This window comes from Sander lucioperca, chromosome 3 (genome assembly GCF_008315115.2).
Source record: "Sander lucioperca isolate FBNREF2018 chromosome 3, SLUC_FBN_1.2, whole genome shotgun sequence".
In the NCBI taxonomy this organism is placed as follows: domain Eukaryota; kingdom Metazoa; phylum Chordata; class Actinopteri; order Perciformes; family Percidae; genus Sander; species Sander lucioperca.
Window position 1 is genome coordinate 10,132,431 of NC_050175.1, and position 24,494 is coordinate 10,156,924.

The 24,494-nt window shown below is 42.4% G+C and overlaps 1 protein-coding gene across 1 annotated transcript in view; it reads right to left on the reverse strand.

Moving 5' to 3' along the window:
- Positions 1–9,573: 9,573 nt before the first annotated feature.
- The window catches only part of LOC116037556 (WT1 interacting protein), a 30,527-nt gene continuing 15,606 nt past the window's right edge, over positions 9,574–24,494 (reverse strand). Inside the window, exons 3-8 of the mRNA XM_031281465.2 lie at positions 18,584–18,651; positions 17,100–17,162; positions 15,757–15,887; positions 15,405–15,456; positions 14,720–14,788; positions 9,574–13,064 (exon numbers count right to left, since the gene is read on the reverse strand). Of these exons, the coding sequence (XP_031137325.1) occupies positions 12,912–13,064; positions 14,720–14,788; positions 15,405–15,456; positions 15,757–15,887; positions 17,100–17,162; positions 18,584–18,651 (536 nt within the window). The 3' untranslated portion in view covers positions 9,574–12,911. The remainder of the gene's footprint in view (positions 13,065–14,719; positions 14,789–15,404; positions 15,457–15,756; positions 15,888–17,099; positions 17,163–18,583; positions 18,652–24,494) is intronic.

Here is a 24,494-nt window from a genome sequence, read left to right on the forward strand (position 1 = left end):
ATTCTCCCCAGTTTTAATTCTCGTTTGAACTTCACTGGAATGCTTTTAATGTGCATGACCATCCTCCCCTCCCAGGAACCTTCAGGGTACATATTCTCTTGGGCTAAAACTGATCCCTGCAAACACATGACACCCCCCCACCCCCACCCCCACCCCACCCAACACAGATCACACTCACACCACATTTCATAATATCAAAATCAGTCAAAGGTCCCTCTCTAGTTCCCAGTCTGTAGTCTGAGGCTGCCATTGACAGCAATGACACAGAAACCCTGCAGGCTGTAAAAAGAAATAGCCATCCAGTCAAGCCCAGCTTCATTTTTCCCACGACTACTGGAGTTATATAAAGATTAACTTAAGTACGTGGGCAGAGCTCGTCATGCTGCAGCATAGGAAGCCAGCAGCAGTCCCATGAGGCTGCAGGGGGCTCCAGCTGACCCCTTGTTGCTCAGGCTCCATGTCCCACCCTGAATAAGTCTCTTTAGATCCCCATTAGCTTTATCCATCTTTAAATGTGTTGCTGTCGGGGTCCACATGGAAAACACAACACACTGAACCCCCTTGCCCTTACAAATACAAGAACAATATCATCTAAGCTCATAGTTTCATGTTATTGCACATCTATGTGACCATCTGGTGAAGGGAAGTGCAGCTCTCACCTTCCTGAGAAGCAACTTTCAAAATATTCTTAAGTGAGAAAAACACAATATTGCAAAGTTTTGGTATAAAATATCACATGAAAAGATTTGCATGCTCCATATCTAAATCATTTCTTTGAGATGTCTCTGACCTCACAGTACTGTCTCTGCCAAACTAAGACAGCTGGGCTGGTTTGTCCTCCTGGGATGCCTCTAGGTCAGTTATCTGGTTATCTGTGTAGGCTTTTGAAGACCGTGCACCCATTGTAAGATTTCTGTCTTCACTGCCTCTCCTGAACAGAAATACAGATAAACTAACCAGCATCTGGCTCTCATTCAGCAACACTGTGAGAGATTTTAAAAAAAAAGAAATACTCCCACGCTGATTTCAGCCTCTGTTGGTCTGCTGGTAATACAGTATATCATAATGTTCACAGTGACAGTCACAGTTGGTATCTCACATTTTTTAGGCTAGTGGTTGAAATTAAATATTTGGTGCCATTCATGCCCGACTGTTCGTTTTACATTCGTTTTACGTTTTGGATTCTTTTAACCTTCACAGTGGTTTATGGTTGTTTCATGGAAGTGACTCAGCACATCATTAATAAAAGGGCAATAGAAAAGTGAATTCAGTCTTAGTCAGAACACACTCACATCTGCATTGTTTCTTTTGACAAAAAATGGACAATAGGTGTACCTGAATGGTTTGTTATGGGTGAAAACCCTACAGTAGCAACTGAACCACACACTGCTACACTTCAATCATGAAGGGAAATGCACCTTTCTGTACAACAAAAACAAGAATGGTTCAAATTGATGCAGCAGAGGTGAAGACATCCTGACTTTTAGATCCCAGTAATGGGGTCAAGTTCCAAAAGACGATGCATCCTAAATTTCCTATGATGCAACTCAATATCATAATTCATTAGACCCTCCATTGCTAGTAAATATCTGTGTGACATGACACTGTCATGAACACATGACACAGAACTGTCTGAAGTCAAGTTGCATTGTGGGTAATGTAGGCACCAGGTTGTGACAAGAAAGGAGAATGCATGGAATAAAAAAGACGATATCTTCGGTTCTGCTGCACCGATTTGCCGCTGAGTTTTTTCAGATGTAATTTTTTTAGCAGCAGAAATGTCCATTGTATTGAGATGACAGTTTCACATTGGCACGTAAGACCACAATTATCTCTAGTAGCTGGATTAAGGTGAACAGTTTGATTTGAACTGTAAAGGGTGTTTCCTAAACACAATTTAACTTATTTATAATAAATGATTTGTGACAGTGACTGGGAAACAATATTTTCTGTGTATGACGTTTGATTCTCTGCAAGTGGAAGCTCTAAATATTTTTACGCTTTCTACTGCTGCTGCAGCTTGACACATAAAACACATCCCCCTTATTTCAGGATTTGAGCCAGCTAACATGTTTAGAGCAACAAGTGTGAAAGCTTTCATCTACTAAATCCCTGAATCATGTATCTTTCTGTGATGAAGAGCAAACTTTTAATTGAAAATGGCATGCAAGATCACTGAAACACTCTGTGTGTAGTGAATGAATGATCAGACAAGGGTGGCAAACAGGAGGCTGACATTTTTGTTACAGGAAGGGGACAAAGTGTCAGTAACCAAGGATTCAGAGTGTATGAGGTAATCCTGTGGCGAGCATATTTTCACTCATTTCCTGGCAGTGGAGGGACCTGTGTGCTCCACAGGGAAGGTGTTCTTTTGTGCGCTGTAACAGAGCTCACCTCACAGCGGATCCCCTGGGGCTCCGCTACCTCTGCACACACACACACACACACACACACACACACACACACACACACACACACACACAGCTCCCTGAGTCACAGGGTGGAACCCTCACACACATAAAGGGCGCTTTGTGCCCCAACTCATGGAGCTGACAACCAACACCAGAGAGCTCCTCACACTGAACACCACTGTTTAGCTAACAGCAGAGCTCAGTCAGAGGGCAGACCGCTTTTAAGTTCACCCACACAAAATCTACATCTCCAACTATCTGTGCCTATCTGTAACTATCAAGGGCTTATAAATACAGCTGCGCCTACTGTAATTGAAATATGAGACTCAAAGGGTGTGCGGGGGTGTGCATGTTTTGAATTTTCTTTGTCAAGTTTCATCCTCAGTACAGGTGCAGGAACTGTGAAGTTCCCCATTCCTCATTTCTCCTTTTCCTTTCTTTTTGAAAGATATACAGTCATCCGTGAGCCTGTCTCTCAGCCGTGAGCCTGTATTTCCTGAAACTGAAAAGAGAGGATGACTTGATTTCTTATCCTGTTGGGGATTGAGCCAGCCAGCAGTAATTTAGAAATTTAAAAAAAAATGGGACTTCTGCTTCTGCTGAAACCCACCCACTCACCTGCAGGATCTCCAGAGAGATGACAGCAGCACTGCCTGGGCCACGTTCCTGTATCTCTACAACCAACCTCACACAGGGGCATCATTAATAACTGACAAAGTTGCGTGCATGGATGTAACTATAGTGCAGCATTTTACTGACTGTGGACACCACCGGCCCCGAGCACATATCGAATGCAGCTAATGATGCTTTGTGGGAGTTAGTGGAGACTAAGAACAGAGCTAATAAGAGAGTAAATATTGGACTTGCATTTCTCTGGTGTATGGAAACTCGTCTCCGAATGAATGATAGTGCTCTTTTTATCTGCTGGATGTGTAAATTAGCCACTAGCTAACATGGTAGCCATAGCAACTGTATAGAGAGGCATACAGTCCCTCCCTTTCCGGTGGACCCTACGGGACCTAATTTCAGGAAAAATATGTTCTTAAGTTAGTGGGAAGAGACAAATAATTGTTTTATCTTATTTGAATTGAGCAATGAATTGTCAATTTCAAAGATAATTTTGCAAGTCACAGGTTGTCCTAGGTTTGTCGTAGTACCACCTAGTGTGAAACAGCTCAGTGAACTACACATCTCGTCTCGCACAATGCGACAATATACGTCACCTCGTTTTCTGCTCAGCTTGCTCACTAGCTGTAAGCTACACATGTAACGTTATCTTACCTAAGACAGTGTGATCTGAATGATGATGATGAGCTTGCCTAGCTACATAAAAACCAAAGGTATTTAATCTGCAATCAAGAATCAGAATCAGAATCAGAATCAGGAATACTTTCATAATCCCAGGGGGGAAAATATTATTGTTACAAACTCCAGATATACAAACAACATATATTATACAGACAACATATATATTAAAAACACATTTACAGTAGTAATATATAAAAGATCAAATGTACAGTATTAATGTGCAAAGAGTGCAAAAAATGATTGTCTATGTCTGAGAAGATTACAGAGAGGGGGTGTTCGACTCTCCGAGGGAGGCGTTGTAAAGTTTAATGACCACTAGGCAGGAACGATTTCCTGTGGCGCTCTGTGGTGCATCTGAGTAAGAGGAGTCTTCTGCTGAAGGTGCTCCTCTGCTGGGCCGGTGTGTCGTAGAGAGGGTGTGAGACATTATCCAAAATGGACTGAAGCCTGGACAGCATCCTCTCAGCCACAGTCGTCTCCAAACGGTCGAAAGTCTCCGTTATTTATAGTACGGCTAAATACATAAAGCGAAAGAATGTGAAAAGATTGATAAAGCTTCTCTATCAACCCTAAACATGATGTAGTTGCATGTTGTGAGGATGTGATATATTTAGTTTAAGGGTTCGAAGGAAGATTCACCCTTCCATATTTGACATTAGGAGAGACATTTCTCTAATCAACCTACTTTATGCCCCAATTAGCCCCAATGATGTACAATACAGCACCACAGGGGTGCAGTCTCCTCATTTATCTCAACAGCCCAACAGCTTACTCAAGTTGTAAAACTTAAGAAGCAGTTTAAAAAGAGACAACTTTAATACTGTGAATCAGAGACATTGGGAGTTGGGGTGCAGGGGGTAAGACAGCTTCCCTTTACTGCACCAAACGTCGAATAGAGTCAAGCTGATCAGGCAATCTCATTGTAGCTACTGAAGTTCTCCCTCTCTACAAATGGTTCAAAATCTCGAGCTCGACTCCTTACCGGAACTCGTAAACAAGATCACATTACACCTGTTCTTGCCTCCCTTCATTGGCTACCGGTTTGCTTCAGAATACATTTTAAGATTCTGTTGTTCGTTTTTAAAGCTCTTTTTGGTCAAGCCCCAGCTCATATTGCTGAACTACTGAAGCCGCACGCTCCTCTGAGGTCATTAAGGTCTGCTGACCAGCTACTCCTTGTTGTCCCTAGAACGCGGCTCAAAAAAAGGGGAGATTGAGCGTTCACAGTCGTGGCCCCAAGGCTGTGGAATGAATTGCCTCTGCATGTCAGATTGGCCCCCAGCATTCACATTTTTAAATCACGACTTAAAAATCACTTTTATTTATTGGCCTTTAAACCTGCTTGAGAGTTGTATTCTGCATTTTCATTTTCCAGTTGTTTTAAATGTTCCTTTTGTTCCTAATGTACCTTTTTATACTTGTTGGAAGTATAGCCTCACCAGAACACACAGAGATTGGACGAGGAGGGCAGTGAGAGCGAGAGTGCCTTCTCCAGATGGAGATCCAGAAATGGGGGGAAATGTCCAGGCCATTTTATATGGTTTTCATGATGGGATTCTACCCCTTGCTTGCTTATTACAGTTTTTCTCAGTCGCTTTGGTACATTTCTCGAATCATCCTCGACATTTGCAAAACAGTAAGTGCATTTCTCAAAACAATTCGTACAATAGCAAAACACCATGGATTACCTGCAAAAGCCAGTCTCTTGCTCAAAATCGTTAGTTTATCTCTCAAAAGTAAATATCTGTGTCAATGAACATGTCAGTGCCATCAGAATTACAAGTCCTTGTGTCATTGTGTACAGATAAGACAGTCAAATTGCTTAGTCATGGTGTCAATATAACGTATATGTACTCTGGAGGGATGTTCTGATGTAAACTATGGCTAAAGTTTTGATGACAATTATTGTAAATTGTAGGTTACACCTGAGTGTATGTGGGAGTTTGATTGCAAGAGACTGGACAAGATTCACACTTTCACTTTCACTGTTTGTACTGTATTTGTTGACAGACCATGTCATTGCGATACAGAAAGGAAAAACATCACTGCATAGCACAAAGAAAAAAAACAAAAACCCAATAGTAGAAATGTGAATATAGGACATCTCCTTAGGAAAAACTGTACATGCAGTGCTGTAGGAATTACAGTGCAGTCTTCCCACACCTCCTGATGTTCATTGTAACATTGTGTTGTGCTCCGGCTATATATATATATATATATATATATATATACTTGCCAGTTGATGGTTCATGAGATGCACCTTCATTAGAGAAAGTCAAGATTCACCTGGGAGCAATTTACCAATTCAGGACAGATTTAGAAAAAAAGTCTAATGGAAATGTATAGAAATATGCTTGACATATTATGACAACTTGTTCAACCATTTTGCACGTAAAGACTTATGCTATGAACTAATGCCTAAATGTTGTGGGGGGTGAGACTATTCAGAGACCCATTATAATACATTTTGATCAACATGACATAAGCAATTGATTATGTAGGAAACTGCAGATAATTGTACATAACCATTTGCATGGATGTACCAAAGCATTTGCAACTTGTTCAAAGAAATGAGAAACTGCTTTTTTGACGTGCACAAGTGACACAATGATGTGAAGATTGAAGGTAGTTTTGAGAATTTCAATTCTGATCTGAGAAATGTACCAAAGCGACTGAGAAAAACTGTAAGGTTAATTGTGCACACAAGGAGGAGCGAGGACAGAGATGAAGAGGAGAGGAGATAAGAGCAGGCGAGGAGAGGCAACCCGCAGGGCGTCACATCTCTGTTGTAAGTGTCAAGCAGACCCTGCCTGGAGAAATGACAGGTCCTGTGGATAGATGATTGTCAAAGCACCATACTGTAAGGGCTTTCTTTATTTTCTCTGAGCTGTGAAAGGTGCATGGTAAGATTTGTTTTTGTTTTCTGTTGGAGAAGGAGACATCCAGGTCAGGATGGTCAACTCAGGGGGTCACAGGGTCACAGCCTTTTTGGTACTCGTGTAACCTCACATGGCAAAGCCAGTCTAATCAGCATTGCTGTGTTGGACAGCGCTTGCCACGGTGGGACACCGCGAAGAAGTGATAACGGTGCGAGGGGTGAAGAAGGCTACGCCCCATGGCTCTCACCCATATTTACAGCCTTACCTCACAGAAAATAGTCCCAACATCTAAGCTGTGTTAAGTTAAGTTTTATTGCACAAATCTAAAGGTTTCTCCAAAAATATTCTTTCATTCTGACCATTTCTGCATCTCAAAATCTGGTTTGGTCAGCATAAGTATTATGTAAACTGAAAGACAATATTTGTCTTTTACATGCAAAGTAACTTAATACTTGTTCATTTTACTTGTGTAACTACAAAGCTTAACAAATTCCGTGAACATCCCCACAGTATCAGTTTATCATGCCTGTGGTATTTCCAGGAATGTTTAGTAAAAGGGTCAGTAACAAGGGAACTGACTCGCATAGGGACTGTGTTTCCGCTGGCTGCTCTCTATCTTCGCATACTATCATGTTTAAATTAATGTTTGTCGTGCCCTGTTCGTCATTGTTGCTAGTTTGTCTCTTTTCCTTTGTTGTTTTTAAACTTTTTTTTGGACAAAGGGTTTCTGAGGGTAATGTTTTTTCCAGGCTTTAGATTATCTGACCCTCAGAGTGCCGGGCTGCGTCCCAGGAGGGAGAGTCCACCCCGTGACATGCTACAAAGTTGCGTGCATGGGTGTAATTATAGAGCAGTATTTCACTAACTGTTTACACCACCGGTCCAGGCACATATTTAATGCAGCTAATGATGCTTTGTGGGATTTTGTGTTGTTCCCATTGGGAGTCTAAGTTGTCATTTTAGTGTTTTATTTAACAGTTTTATTTATTGTTTTATAATGTGGGTGTTGTGGAGCATTTTGAGATGTTAACTGCTATATACATCAACTCAACTTGAGTAAACTACAATTTGTAAAACAGCAACATTAGAGGCAGTAAAAACAGCCAGAGTGATCCAACCATAATCCAGTAACCCCCTGGAGGATCATATTAGGGACAAGTGACGTGTCAGCAGAAGACATTAAAGCTTTAGTGCGTAACTTTTTGATATGAATAAACGTCCGTTACATTCAAGCCATTGCCAAATGAGTTGATACAAAGCTAATTAAGACTATCAGCTCCACACAGCTCTCTCTGTATTTCTCAGTCGTGTTGTTCAGAAGACTGTGTTGTCCTGACTTCACCGCACAGAAACTCGAGTGAAAAGAGTCCACCATGTTTTTGAGCATTTCTGCCTTTATTAGACAGGAAAGGTGAGACATGAAAGGGGAGAAGACATGCATGAAAACTGTCACAGGTCAGATTTGAAACCTGGACCTTCTGTGTTGATGAACAAGCCTCTGTACGTGTGCACCTGCTCTACCAACTGAGCTAAACGGCCACACCACCATGTTTTTTAAAATCCTCTGTGTCCTCCTTGGCTACTAGCAACTGCGTGGAGGAGGGGGGGGTCCTCAGAAACTACGCACTATAGCTTTAAGAGCTATGCATAAATAGAAGAGTGCAATTCAATTAAGTAGAGGAGATGGGATATCTGGGATTCGACTCCGCCCTGCGGCCCTTTGCTGCATGTCATTCCCTCCTCTCTCTCTCCCCTCTTCAGTTGTCCTATACAAATAAAGGCCTAAAATTGCCAAAAAATTATCTTAAAAAAAAGAAAATTCTCCATTTGAGTCTCATCTACATCCCAAAACATTTAGAAACCAGCCAGGCGGGCTGACTCGGATAGCTCAGTTGGTAGAGCGGGCGCCCATATATAGAGGCTTACTCCTCGACACAGAGGGTTCGACTCCGACCTGCGGCCCTTTGCTGCGTGTCATTCCCCCCTCTCTCTCTCTCCCCTTTCATTTCTTCAGCTGTCATGTCAATAAAGGCCTAAAAATGCCCAAAAATGCCCAAAAAATAATTTAAAAAAAAGAAACCAGCCGGGCCGTGGGAAAACTACCTACTGTAGGCTACATGTGGTCAACTCTAAACCATTCCTGACTCGTCCCCACGTTGTTCCTGTCCCTACTCCTAAACTTTGACATTATTTTACGATTGCTTTGGCTCAGTTTCAATGTGTAAAACTCTTAATGCAGAAATATCAGTGCTGCATTCAGTGCAGTTGCAATGCTTATAGTGCACAGATCACTGAATCAATACAACACTTCTAATTACTTCACCACCAATGCCGTTCATTTTAACAGTGACAATTCAAAATAAATGCAACCCTATGCCCCTATGCAATCCTTTTGATTACTGTTAAGATGTTACAATCCATTAAGTGTCTGTTGCAGTGCTATACATTTTTTTTTTTAAAAGATTATTTTTTTGGGCATTTTAGGCCTTTATTTTTATAGGACAGCTGAAGGGCTGACTTGAAAGGGGAGAGAGAGGAGGGGATGACATGCAGCAAAGGGCTGGAAGTCGGTGTCGAACCTGCGGCCGCTGCCTCGAGGAGTAAACCTCTATATATGGGCACGCGCTCTACCAGGTGAGCCGGTCAGGCATCCTGCAGTGCTATACATTTTGGTTTAATGATAGTTTCCAATTGTAGGATAGAAATAGAATTGTAGAATAGATAATTGAGCCAAAGCAAATATAAAATACTGTAATAGAGCCCAGAACTTACAACACCAAAGAGTGCCAAAGACGTCCAAAATAAAACCAGTCATAAAGGGTGTATGAGAGAAAAAAAAAAAAAAAAAAAAAATACTAGCAGTGTTTTGAAACTGGGTGTAATTTTGTGGTGGCAAATTTTATACTATTTACTAACTCTTTAACTCTTAATTTACTAAACCGACCAACAGCAAAATAAAAGAAAACAAAAACAGACATGTTTTTTGCAGTTAGCTACAAAACCACTTTATTGAAAAAGCAGATTATGTCATCTACAGTTAAATGATACGTCCCGATTTTTTAATACATTAAATAACTTTAGACTTTTTTCATGTTTAGATAAATAGATCTACTTTCCTTTTTTATGAACCATCTAGGTAATCAAAACACTTAGCGATACAAAAGATGTGGGACTGATGTGCTTGTTGGAACTACCAGTAGGAGAAGCAGAAGTCTTCTCTTTCCAAGTGATTTTTGACAGAAAAATAAAATAAACAAACTAGCCTCTTTATGTACAGGGATACTTAGCTGTGTGCTATGCAATAGAAACTGAAGTATTACTTTTAAACGGGTGAATTAAGACATCTTAAAAGGGGATACACTCTTGTTAAGTTCTCCTCAGGGGTTGATATTGTGCAGATAAGTTAAAAAAAATGCCTCATTCTTCAAGTATAGCACACATTACTTGACCAGAACCCTTACACAACATGGAGGTTAATCAAATGACAAGGGGAATGTCTCACATATGCAGTCCTTTTCTTTTCTGCTTTACTAAAATACAACACTTATTACATTCGAATGAATCTCATTACATCAAAGCACTTTCTGCCTGTGGTGTCCCCTGCCTTCTGTCTGTTTTTGACACATTCAGTAGTATTTATTCAGACCTGCGTGTACAGTAATACAGTATGAATAAGAGCCAGTGTTTGTATATAATAGTTGGTGATTGTTTTATTCTAGTTTTAATACCAGATGGGTGGAGTTTGCTAGTCACAGGATGATATGTCAGCTACTGGAACACGGGTAAACCCCGCCAATATGTTGCTAGACAGACGTTCAAACAAACACCAAGAATTAGACACAATCCTCTGGAAACAAACGCAGTCATCGCTAACAGAGAGAGCAGGTCATTGTGACGGATGCTGCGCTGCCCTGCAAACACAGTGAGGTGCATGTGCCATGGCCCTGCCATTAGTGCGCGTGCACACACACACACACACACACACACACGCACACGCACACGCACACGCACACACAGCAAGGGAAACATGTGGGGGACTCCCTAAAATCACGAGTGAGACCAGCAGCTCCAGGTTGAAAGATGTATTTGCAAATAAATCATTCAATTTGTTTTATCCCTCTTTGAGTACCAGAGGGGCCAGATGTCAGACAAGTACCTTGAAATGACCGGAGACCTTTGACATTAGGATCCTCTTTGGGTGTTCAGAAAAGCATTACTGTCACCAGATGACATATGTTTCATCAACAAATGCTTGTGAACACTGTTTTAGCATGGGAAATGATATATATATATATATCTCTCTCCTATAAGTCTAAATAAGGAATGAAGTTGATGATTGGCGACATGATTTTCCAGATCTGTATCCCTCTTATGAGAAGTCTGGTGACCTAAACATGCCGTTTATTTTTCTCAAAACTAGCGCCTTCTATAATCTTTAACATACAGATGTTTAGCCTCGATCAGAGTTTTGAAATGCCTTTTCATAGTTAAATACCATAGAGCTTAATAATATACTTATTTTACTTATATACTTTATTTTGGGCAACATCTCTGTTAATATCTCCGTTTCTCAGTCATGAGCTAGCATTTGGTATCTATGATGACCTAAATCTCAGTATTTGAAGACCAATTACTAGCTAAATTCTCAGATTTAATCTTATTCTTAGAGCTCTGTGTAATAACTTGGCACGCTTGACAGGTCAGAATTCGCAATTCTGAAAACTCTAAAGATAAAGTCCTGTATATAAATGCATTGTAACATCTTGTGGGAATTATGTCAAACAAAAATACAAGCCATTACATAGAACTTCAATTACTGCTCCATTTAAGCTTGTATGTTTAAAAACACAGAGAGTGCTGCCATGAATTGTAAAACAGATATACAGAGTGATCAAGATCTATCCAGTTAAATAGTCAAAATTATTTTTGAAATTCACTTATACTTTTTAGTAACTTGTATTTCCAATAAATACACTGCTTGAGGTTTAACCAACGACAGTGAAATTTAAGGTATGCCGAAATGGTTGACTGTTAGTGTGTGTTACAGCCGTCTACAGTCAGTAGAGGGAGGGGCTATGTGGTCTAAAAGGAACACATTCGTTGCCCAAACTAAACATTTGGTACTTAAAGTGGGAAAAAATAATTGAAGGAATTCATGGCAAATACTATTTGAGCCAGGTCTGCGCATACAAAGCCAGTGGGATCTGTGTCCCACACAGACATGAAGAGGCTCTGCGTCCGGGAGGAGAAATGATACGACAGACCCTAAAATCTTCCGAGGCTTCTGACGGCATGACAGACAGCACGTTTCACCTCTGACTCTATTGTGAGCGCAGCAACAAGAAAAAAAATGAGAATCTACATCTACGATCTTATGTGGAAAACATTTGCAAAATATATATTCATATATAAAAGACATTCTATGTGCATCTAAAATTTTCTTTTTCTGTCATAATATGATCATTAATTAAGACACTGCTTGTGAATCTCTGGAGGTCTCGATCTAAGACTTCTAAGTGGAATGTCAGTTGGTCCTCTGGGCTTGTGGTGCTACGGTGCATCTGCTATTTCGTGGTGGTGCAGGGTCACGACGAGCGATTAGTTTATAGTTTTTTTCTCACAGCCCTGTGTCATGATGCTGGGTGTCCTTTGCATAGCCTTTAGCAGGACTCCATTTCAGTGTTAGAAGCTGCACGGAGAGAGCCCGCTCTGAAGGCACAGCATGGCCACCCTGGGGTCTGTCCCTTCAGGCCAGCACTGGAATGTAGCGGCTCGTTCCCTGGCCTCCCTGACGCCGATATCAGCGGCGTTCTTAGCACTGGTGAATTCACCGCAGTAAACCGCTTCAGTCACAGCACAGGAATACAAAAAAAAAAACATGGAAAGGAATAGATGAAAGCAAGGAGAGGGACGAGTTTGCGTCCTCTCCTCCGATCCAAAAACCCTCTCTTTGATGAATGTGCAGGGGTCAGGCTGTGTGACGTCACCGGGGGCCTCTGGGTGAGCCGGCGTGTTGGCTTTCAGGGTTAGGCACCCAGGGGGAAGGGGGGAGAAAAGGACCACAGATGGAGGCGGAGGAGGACCCTTTTTTTCCCAGCCCTGTCATGTGACAGCAGGGTCTTGTGGTGGGAGCTGCACTGAGTGTGTTAGTCTACGGCCTGGCCATCCAGTTGGAGGACAGGGGCAGTAGCTCAGATGGCCACACTGAGGCTTCCCTGGAACTGCTGGAGGGGGTGCAGGCCTTCTTTTCCCGCTGCTAGTGTCTCTGATCAGCAGGGAGGCGGGGCTCGGTTGCTGCCCACCCTCCTCCCCGTCACAGCTCGGTGACATGGAGGGGGTAGCTGGGGGGCAGGTGGGCAGGGACCTGCGGCTGGAGCCGGTGGATGTGGCAGCCGTGGCAGAGCAGGTGGCCTTCCAGTGGGTAACAGCGGTGGCCCTCTTCGTCGTTTAGCTGGAGACCACAGTCCTGAGAGAATGGCATAAAGACGGAAAAATTAAGACACACCACAAAGACAACCAATAACTAAACCGAGATGAGAGAGTGTGTGTGTGTGTGTGTGTGTGTGTGTGTGTGTGTGTGTGTGTGTGTGTGTGTGTGTGTGTGTGTGTGTGTGTGTGTGTGTGGACCGTAAAAGTATCAGTGGACTATCATTACTTTGAGGAGCTTTTTTAGAGAGCTCCAGCTGTGCCTGTCTATCAATAACTAAACCAAGATGAGTGTGAGTCTGTGTGCTTTATTAATGCAAAATGCAGTTTTACATTTTGGGAAAAACAAGCTTATAGTTAGATGAGACGATTGATCCCACCGTCAGACATGAAAGTGGTATCAATCTTCTTGTCTAACATATTTCCCAAAACATTGAACTATTCTTTTAAGCTTACGTCGGCTGAATTTCCAAATTTACTGTCATCAAAAAACCGCAAATGTTTAGAAGAAAACTGTAATCCGGGAGGGTTAGTTGTTGGGTCTTGGTAGCGAGTGAGTGCATGTGGTGACTTCAGCCGTGCAGCTGTTTTTACTGGACCCGAGGGTGAGAGGGTGCTGACCACCCTGCTGCTATCGTGACTCAGACCTGGATCAGCAGCTGAAAATCCATGCATTATAAATGAATTCGCACTAATGCGTGTCTGAATCTCACTGCATCTTCTGCTCAGTATTGTTGGAAAATGTTTTTTTAAAAACAAGAACTTGATATTTGTTCAATATGTAATGAATTTACAATCTCCAGGATGATTCAGCTCTGGACTTTACCCTTCCTCTGTCAACAAGTCCCCCCGCCCCCGCCCACTCGACAACTCTGCTGAATCATTACCCACTGCACTGATCTGACCGACTTCTATGAAGTGGAATGTCAGCCATTCAAGAGAAATCAGTCTTATCTTGCTCACGAGGACAGTAGAAATGTCTCTCAATTCCGTATTTACGATTCAGAAGAAAAATTCTAAATCACTGCAGGGTGGCGTGAAATGGTTACTTTTTCACAAGACATTTCTGTCACAATTGATCTGCAAACCATCTGACGGAGTGGAGTGGCAGGATGACTGACTTCACAAGTCTGTTTTAAGCAACAAGTCCCCAGCTGAGTTCAGAGCTCAACACTGGAATGTGCTTTGTCAATGAGTCACAATTTTGAGCCATAACGTTGGGTTGGTATCTGTCTGTTTTTTTCTTCTTCTGTGTGTGTGCGTGTGCGTGTGTGTGTGTGTGTGTGTCTCATTCACTCAACAACAGACTGCAGCGGTGATTCACGCTTGCCGGCACAAAACAGAGTCTAGTCTCGTCCAACGATTTGCAGCTCTTACCCAGGTTCACTGTGTCTGTGGGCCTGAGTGGATGTGCATGTGAATGTGTCTGTGCATGCTCAGGTGTGTGTGGCTCAACAGGGTGAACTGTGTGTGTAAATATTGTCTGTGTGTTTCACAACAGCCTGAAAATGTTGAATCACACACAGTGATGCTGAATTGACTCTAGTCAAATCACATGCATGGTAGACTGCTCTTAGTCATTCCCCGTGTGTGTGTGTGTGTGTGTGTGTGTGTGACTGTGTGTGTGTGTGTGTGTGTGTGTGTGTGTGTGTGTGTGTGTGTGTGGACAGAGTGCAGGCAGGAGCAGCATCTCACCTCACAGTGGTAACATTCCACATGGTAGTCCTTGTCCATAGAAACGACCCGGATGGTTTCCTCGGAGCCCTGGTGGGACACACACACAGTCAGACCTTCACATTACATCAGTCTAGTGTCTCATTAAAGTGATGGTCCAATAACCAGCAGATCTCAGGTTTGATCCCCGCAGCTGCCACGTGTCCTGAAGCAACACACACACACACTCACACAACCTACTCTACTCTCACTGTACGAGAACGATACACCAAAGCTACTCTACATATACACAAACAAAAGGATCTCATGATACCATTGCTGTTGTTGTGTTTATTTTGTTGAAAGTGACTAATAAGAGAGATATTAGTACTCCCTTTGCTACATGGCACGTTCATAGAAACCAGAGGATCTAAGACTTAATGCACATTTGTCTCACATGAAAGGCAACATTTTAAAATGCTTCATATTCATTTTGAAAAAAAATATATCACCTGATGTTTATCTTTGAATCTTTACAATCTTGTCTGTAAAAGTGTGAAGTTCATTAAATCTAGTATTTAACTTTGTTTTAGCCCAGTCAACCAAACACCAGCATGTGTCTAGATGGCATTTGCTTTGTTCAATAGTTTTTTTTTCTTGGAGATGACAAACCTAACAGACATGTAAGATATGCTGGAACTAATGTGAATTTAGATATTTTCCTTACCTGGGCTGGGAGGATGGGCTGGTTGCAGGAGGCACATTTGGGCGCAAAAACCCTGTCATGGAAGAGAGAACAAAAATGACAAACTTGAAAATGTCACTAGCCTCTATGTAGTGTGAATCAGTTGTTCTTTTATTCCACACTAAATACAAGGATACTACTACGTAGTTAAAAAAAAACCTAAAAAAAACAGCAGGAGTAGATTGAGTGCCATACATTTTGTGACAAACTGCTATTTCCACATTCCAAATTTTCCATTTCATGCTGAACAGCTGGTTTGCAAATCTCAGGCCATATTCTGTCATGCAGTAATCACATTTTATCAGTGTGCAGAGCAGAGAGCCGTTCTCCTTACGTGTGGTAGTCTTTGACACAGTAGATGTTGTTCTCAACGTCCACGGTGAAAGGTACGCCATCTAGACCCTCTTTACACACCACGCAGCGGAAACAGCCAGGATGGTAAGACTTGCCTAGCGCCTGGAGGATCTAGACACAGACACACAGACACACAGACACACACACACACACACACACACACACACACACACAGAAAAAAACACACACAAGGTAACAGTAAGACTTGGGAGTGAGTCCATGGAGTTCATGCAGTAAATAACACACAATGGGCTGCCATCAAAGAGGTTTCTTAAAGTCCAGATTAAAAACATAAAACCTCCGTGAGGGTGATGTGATATCATGTGTTTACTGCACTGACAATGTTGTTACTAAATAAGGCCAAAGACAAGTAGAAACTGAAAATGAATATTTTATTTATCAATGTGAGATTTTATGTCTCTGCACAATATCGTAACTTTGCTATACTTACCTTAAGCATAATAAGATGGGAACATTTAAAGTGTATATATATATATTAGTGCTGTCAGTTAAATGCATTATTAACGGCATTAACGCAAACCCATTTTAACGGCGTCAATTTCTTTATCGTGAGATAACGTTCTTTTTGGCCTAGCAAACTTTGTCGTTTTTTTCACATGTTGTTGCAACAACTAGTAACGTTAGAAAAACCACAACACCACACCGGATCTAGCTAGACCGGAAACAAAACAACAGGCACGCCGCACACACCTGTTTGGGCTCGCGAGCCGGCCAAAGAGTAGTAGGCTAATGTTACGTTTTCAGTGGATGGCGAACGCGAGGAGCCGAAATGGATGCCAATAAGATTCTGAATGGAAAGTTTACTTTTAAAAAGTTGCCAAATGGTTCCATTGACAAGACCAAAGTGATCTGTGTGTTTTGGCATTGTGAACTGAGCTATCAACGCAGCACGTCCGGTCTGAGATACCACTTGATGGCCAAGCTGATGCGAATTCTCCGCCCCCTCGTCAAAGCCAGGCGACAATGGATGACTTCAGACCATAGACTGTATATTAATATTAACAGTCTATGCTTCAGACAGAAGCACATGGATACCACAACTAAGAACAAACTTAAAAAAACATTTGCACAAAACAAGCCGATCCACTTTTTCATGTTGATAAGAGCATTAAAATGAGAAAAAATAATGGGCCAAAAAGAAATCAAGGATTTAGAATAGATAAAAATGTGCGATTAACTGCGAGTTAACTATGACATTAAATATTTTATATATATATATATATATATATATATATATATATATATATATATATACACACACACATACACACACACACACACACTGTTTGATAAAACTCTTACCATCTCCATGATGAGGTGACCACACACGAAACACTTATCAGCCGTCTGCTGGAAACCAGAGTACTGAAAGACAAGACACAGGACTTAATATCTTCAGCAGTAAATTTTGGAGACATTTCTGCTGGCCATGCAATCAGTGGAACGTGTGCAGCGCCACACCGGATGCATGAACTTGTTTCAGTCTGAGACTCATCTATAGAGGGTGCTGCTGCGCTCTAATATGAACACGAAAAGGATTTCTTTCAGAATCCTTTGTCTCAGCTGAACTGTGGCGCATTCAAATCTATATTTTACTGGTTATTCTGCTAGGCCCTCCATCATATGCATACAGTTAAAATAAATCCATGCACATTTGGGAATTACCATGCGTTTGTTGGCCAGTGAGCATCTCCACTGGACCAACTGGGGCGTGAAGCGCCTTCTGTGTGTTACAGGAAACAAAAGACCCTGCGTCACATCAATAGCTCCTTTCCATTAAACCCAGAGTGCAGCAACTTAATGAAGGTGACCATCTGCAGCTCACAACCCCCCTCAGGGCTGTGACCTCCTGGTCCAGGGTAGCCTGGACATGGCTACCAGGTGGAGGTGGTGATGGGCAGGCCGCCCCCTGCCCTGACATCTCCACTCCAGATCTACCATCTGCCACCACCACCTCCCCCCCAACCTCGACCCCGGAGACACCCCGGGGCTGGCAGGCCAGACTAGTCGAGTCTTAGCTGTGTCAGGGAGGCGGAAGAAGATTAGTCTCATCCCGTCATCTGACCTCCAGCATCATTTTAATCACTGAGGGGAAGTGATTGTAAAGTGCAAAACAGGAATTTTAGTATTTCCCCACAGATCAACAGGTTTACTCTAAAGGGGGAAGCTGTCGATAAACAGGAAGTATTGACAGCAGATGAGGCCATGCGTTGTGAGGTTGTTTGGATCATGAAGCTGATTTCAACATTTATGCTACAGGAAGCTTCTGTAAGCTCCTTCCACGTTTGGAAATCAATCTCTGCAACATTTTATTCAAATGTCCTCAGTCTTAACACACACTGTACTGATCAGAAAAGACATTCTTTCATTTGCACAATCAGCATCTTGTTGTGTTCATCTAAATTATATGTATCTTTAGAATATTTCCGACAGAACACGAAGGCATCGCAAGAGCAGGCCCTGTGTCTGCCCTGTTAACCTGAAGCAGATGGATCGAGAGCCTGAGAGCTACAGCTGTCGTCCTCCCGCTCTTAATTGTGAGTGCTGAGGAGCAGCTTGTGGGGTAATTGAGCTCCTCGGGGAAATTTGGGGGAAATTAGTGTGAATTGGAGGGGTGGTGCTAAACTACTAATTATAGCTGCCATGTCCATTTCCTCTGCAGAATTCTCCTCTGGAGACCCCTCGCTCTCTGCTCCGCCCGGCCCTCTGTCAACCCACCATGAGGCAATGATACGGCGCTCCGGGCTGATCATCACAGAACAAAATCAATAATCAAGAACACTTACCAGGAAATCTTCCTCACAGTAGACCTTTCCGTTGACGTTGTAGAACGCTTTCCCTCGCAGCCTCCGTCCTATAAAGAAAGACAACAACTGAAGTCATACATATTGGCTTAACATATTCAAGAAGAGTTAAGCCAACGTGCTGCTGCAGACACACCTAAAGGACGTGGACCATGTGCACCACTTTTATTAATTTTTGTTTTGTGGCTGTTTTTCATAGTTTGGGATAGGTTAGTTCCAATGCTTAGTTCCAATAAAGACAACAGGTAATGCTGCAGCATACAATGATACGATAATATATTAGACAACTGTGTGCAACAGTTTGGAGACTGCAGTGTCCTGTTTCAACATGACAAAGCCATAATGTACAAAGCAGGTCTGAAAAGAAATTCTTTTCTTAGTTTGGTTTGGAGGAACTTCACTAGCCTGACCTCAACCCCATCCAGCGCCTTCGGGATGTCCTAGAACCTGTCCAAACCTTTGGATGTCCAACCTCACCAAATCCTGGCCACACCAGCATTTAAAATCACAATCAGTGCAAATGATTCACATTGTGTTCAGCTTTGGTGAACTTTGAACTGCAAATTTGCATTGCTGACCTATAGTAAGCCGTCTTGAGAGTCCGCACTTTTAAGGGGATGGAGAGCCGGAGAGACAAAAAAAGAGCTCTGTAGCTAGCGATTTAGCAGTAAGCTCACCAGTTACAGCAGTTTACCAAGTAGCCCTGCCAGTACAGTCCCTACGTCACCCAGCTTCTAGACCAAAATATTGCACAGAGACGTGCAGATTCATTTTACTGTACCACTTTCTGGTGTGACCAGGCCTTAAGCAACACTAAAGAACTTTTCCCGCTTCGGTCCCTCTACAGGTTGGAAGCAGAATTGTCCATTACATTACATATTACTTAGCAGATCTGTAATTCGAATGAACTAGACAATGTAATGTAATGGACAATTCCGCTTCCAACCTGTAGGGGGACCGAAGCGGGAAAAGTTCTTTAGTGTTGCTTTAAAATGCTCTTGTGGATGATTGGGAGCAAATGCTTGTTGCAATGTTCCAAAATGTTGTGGAAAACTTTCCCAGGAGAGTGGAGGCTGTTATAGCAGCATATTAAAGGCACACTCAACCTATAGATGAATAGATCATGTCAGACACTAGGGCTTGCGCATATCTACATATGGTATGTAGATTGATGCACATAATGCAGAACAAAATTTTACAAGCGTGCGTTCCGCCCGGTAACCTTTAGCTGTCTGCTGTTAGCAACAGGTGCTGAGGTTAGCACAACAAGCGGATTGGCGTGCAAGTCAGTTACACTATGGCGAGTGCAAAGAAACGCTGGAGCTGTAGGGCTGCCGCCGGGTTCCCGGTCAGCCACAACAGCAACGGTGAGAGAGTTGTGCATAAGATGAGGACGGTGTTTCGGCGTTGCTCGACCGTTGTAAGTTATGTGAGAGGAAACGCATCCAACATGCTAACGTACACAAAAACAAACCGGAGCCAAACTCCTTATCCCCCACTGCTTTCAAGCAGCCTTTAGATGGAGCGGTTCAAGTACAAATTACACTCTTAACTCTTGTTTTCATTATGAATTTATTAAAAGTTCAATACACACGCATTGAAGTGTGAAACAAAAAGGGCCTAGCCTCATTAAAAAAGAAAAAAAAAGGGGAACATAGTGTTTATGGTCGCCATGCCAATAGCACGGTATTGCAATATGGCGATTATCACGACAGCCCTATCAGAAAAAGTCAAACGAAAAACATTTTGGGCACAATTTCTGTTAACTTCTGACACTCATAGTCAAAATACACACTGTATGCCTCTTCCTTAATCTCTCTACTTTACAACCACGACAGCAGGTCAGTGTCGAGCAGATGGCCGGCCGGATGGACGGATGCAACATCCTGCCTGTGCATCCATTTGATTACTTCGATCATTGATCCCAGCAGGATTCCATTCACAACCCATACACAATCAATACAGGAGGCTGCTTTTCAAACCTCCCCCCCAAAAATCTCTTCTCCTCCCTTCCCTGCCATTGTGCACCGCTCACAGACAGACCAACAAAAGCAGGCTGGAGGGAGGATGTCCCTAACTTTAAAACATGCATGAACACTAGAGCTAAAACCAGTACTCGACTGCATATTGAAATGTATCAATATGATTATCTACTTAAACTACTGGTCATTCATACAATACCAAACTTTTGCTGCTACTGTTGGCTTTACTCATTGTTCCACATTATCAAATTAACACTGAGATTTTCTTGCCTGCTGGTTAGACTGATTACGCAACTTTAAGACATAAAATATGAAAGCAATCAATAGTTTCAGTCTTAAACCTTGCAAACACATCCACAGAAACATGCCCACACCACAGCTAGCCCAGGTTCAGCATGTTGAGCTTCCAGCACCGAGTGTGAAGGCTGAATTCCTCTGGGTGAGTCTTCATTCATCAGAATCCAAGTCTGAATTCAATCTAAAAAGGAAATTCTGCTGCAGGCTGGCTTCTGCAGCCCCCTGCCATGCACCCCTCACAGCTCGACCATTCAAATTCACTTAACAGCAGCGGTGTCTCTCTGGCAGCACGATGACTTCACCCGAGCCTGGCAGACGAAGCACACGGATCTCATAAATCTGCTGGATTAGTCAGATTTAATTGTCGTCCCAAGCCACCGTTGATTTTATGGGTGTCCCAGCATGGGAAAAGACATGCCCCCCCCCTCTCTTTTTAACACTGAAATTTATGCAATCGCTGTATTTCACACACAAACACGGTGTCACAATGCTGGGAGATGGCAATACATTAACACCCACATAAATGGCTGGGGCAGCCGAGGAATGCTGTCCACACAATAGGTTAGACTTTTAAGACTTTGAGACTGTGGAGCAATTAGCATTTTGGTAACGTGGAGCAAAGAGAAAAGCAGGATTGAGGAAGAACTCCATGTGAAGCAATTCTTAAGAGACACTGTCTTCAAAACCAAGACTTTGGAGAGGCTAAACTTGCAGGAACAGTGAGATTATAGGGAACAGTGCAGCAGCAGGGGCTGCGAGGTGTTGCTGTGTGCTCGTCTGTGGCCTCTGCTCTTGGGTTTGGGGTCTGGAAGGTGAACACAAAGGCCCCAGCGCTGATGACTGTGTGGTGCGCTGCTAGGGGAGCGGGCCGACTGAGCAAACGGGGACATTCTTTCTGCCTGAGGTCACTAGCTGGTGCCGTTCAACCCCCCACACCTCTCCAACACCCGCTCTCTGCCCGCTTCCCTCGCCGAGAAAAGGAGGGGGGAGGGCTCCATGTCTGCCCCTCTCTCCTCTGGCCTTTTGTCACCAGACAGCGCTGCAGAGAGCCCGAACATCCCCACAGCACTACAGCTAATAGAAGCAGCAGCTCCGTTTACAAGTTACTACTAAATTTAAGACCTTTTAAATGGATTTTTTTTGTAGTGTCAAATCATAACAGACGTTATCGCAGGACAATTTACAGATAGAGTAGGTCTAGACAACACTATCTCTCATCTATCCTCATATCACTCTCAAAATAGACATAACTGGCTGGAAAACACAGAAAATGTCTTTCTATGAGAATATATGGTATAAAAATGCTGGAAACAAACAGCTAATGCAACTTAAATGAGCTCAAGAAAAACAATATAAAAAAAGTAATTTACCCTATTAATGGTAACTTAACCACAAAATGATAAATAATTACATAATGATGACTGACTCTATGCTCACAGTGTTACTGTTGAGGCTTTAAGGCCCTGACCTCTGCACTCCTTAAAGCTGGTTGCTTGTAATTTTTGCTCCTTTACGAATTAGGGCTCATTCTGCTAATGGACTCATTTTGAATAATGGCGTTGCCATGGAAATGAGCGTTTGTATGATGAAAGAGGACTGGTGTATCACCGTTGCAATGGTATTATTTGGCCAAATTTCCCTGTGGTATAGCAGTTGTGTTGAGCCTGTTCACACATAAGGAACTGGAGCGCACTTGTTTCTAGGAATAAATCAGCAACATTTAGTGTAGCCACGGAAGACTGTACATTTTTTTTTCTTTTATCCCCTTTAAGTCTAGATCAGACTCTCATGTTGTATCTGTTGGTAAGCAGGCATAATGCCTGGACCAAAGGGCTCCTGGCATCACTTCATCCCAAGCTGCTGCCAACAAGTTCTCTCAATCAAATGTTTTAGGCTAGCTATATATATATATATATATATATATATATATATATATACACACACACACACACATACACATACACACACACACACACACAGTATATGGTTAAGGTTAGAGTTGATAATTTAATTCTTGACATGAAGCCTGATTTGAAGGTCTACCTAAAAAATAAAATACATAAAAATATTAAAGCATCAAAAACACAGTCGCTGCTTTGGCCAAAGAGTGCAAACCTCTTCTTCTATGGGTTGCAGTAGAGGCACCAGAAGTGGAACGTCAACTGTACAACCTCGTCTGACTGCCTACTTTCCACCACACTCTTGTCAGAAGGCCAACACTGATAAGATAGCAAGATTTTAATGCAAGAATATGTTGCCCATTGCTGCTGTTTTGAGAGACAGTTTTCAGGATAAAGACAGAACTGGAGTCAGGATATCAAATTTCAAGTCGCACCACAATCTCAGGATACAGTACATAGTGCAGTTATATGACACCACACGGTACATCTTGTTTTTGTTTTTTAAAGTGACAGCCTGAATGAGAATGATTAAGGTGCAACCACCCCCACCAACAGGTGCTACAAAAATAATCTGATCAGGGACAGACGGATGTCAATCAAGCATAGTCTGCATACACCCACACAGTCTTAAGACGAGGTCTAATCAAGCAAATATGTGTTTACCTTTGAAACATCTAAATTTGCAAATGCTGCTAAAAACATGGCTCATATCAGGTCAAATTCCAAGTATTTGTCAACTTCCTATTGGTCATATGGCTGTTGGTGTGTTTCAACATGGAAAAACTGTTCCTCTTTGTGAAGGCAGTGTTTGACACAGCATGGTTTTATTATTCTCACGAAATTATTTTTGCACTCTCAAATTATAAGTGACAAACTTATGCTCTAAAAAAATGAACTAAACACAGAGCAATGAATCAGTCAAGCTCATTGAATCTCCGTAACTTAACATAGGACACAACATATGCTCAAGTACTACATTTTTGGCACTGCCTGATTGACCAAACAAGTGGCTTACAGTAGGCGCTGGCCGCTGCTGTGCAATCATGTTGATTGGTCTGAAAATAAAGTTGTTCTGTATAGTCCCAATTGTTCCTGGAGTTTTGATCTCTTCAATCAGGTTGACTACTCAACCTGATTGAAGATCTGAGCGTCCAATCACAGCCCGGACCTGCCTTCATTCACACTAAAAGAGCTCATGGCTTGTCAACATGGCCACTCCAATGCAGACAAAAGACATCGCTGAGTGGACTTGTTTCGACATCTTTTCCTAAAATTGTGACATGCACACTAACAGACAAAAACAAGTTATTTGCGTTGCATCACCTGAATATTTTTTTATTCCACTGCTGTGTCATTTTGTCACAGGCAATAAACCGAATGATATGTATTGCTCTTGTTCTTGTTGGTGGGAAGCATCCCTCAGTCTCTCTGTTCTCTGTCTCTGGCACAGAAACCAGAGCTCTGGCCAGGCTAGAAGGACATATAAATGTGGTGGTTTGCTCAAAAAAAGGAGCTTTAAACAGATTTATTTTTATACCATGTCATGGCAAACAAGATTTTGAGTATTTTTGGTGAAAACCCAGCCGTGGAAGGTACAGCACAGGCAGCAGTGAGCATATTATCCACCATGAATGACGCAGTTCTCTGCTAGAATCAGTAACATATCATCCGGTATTTGCTGCCACGCCTCTTGAGTCAGCAAATGTAATACTG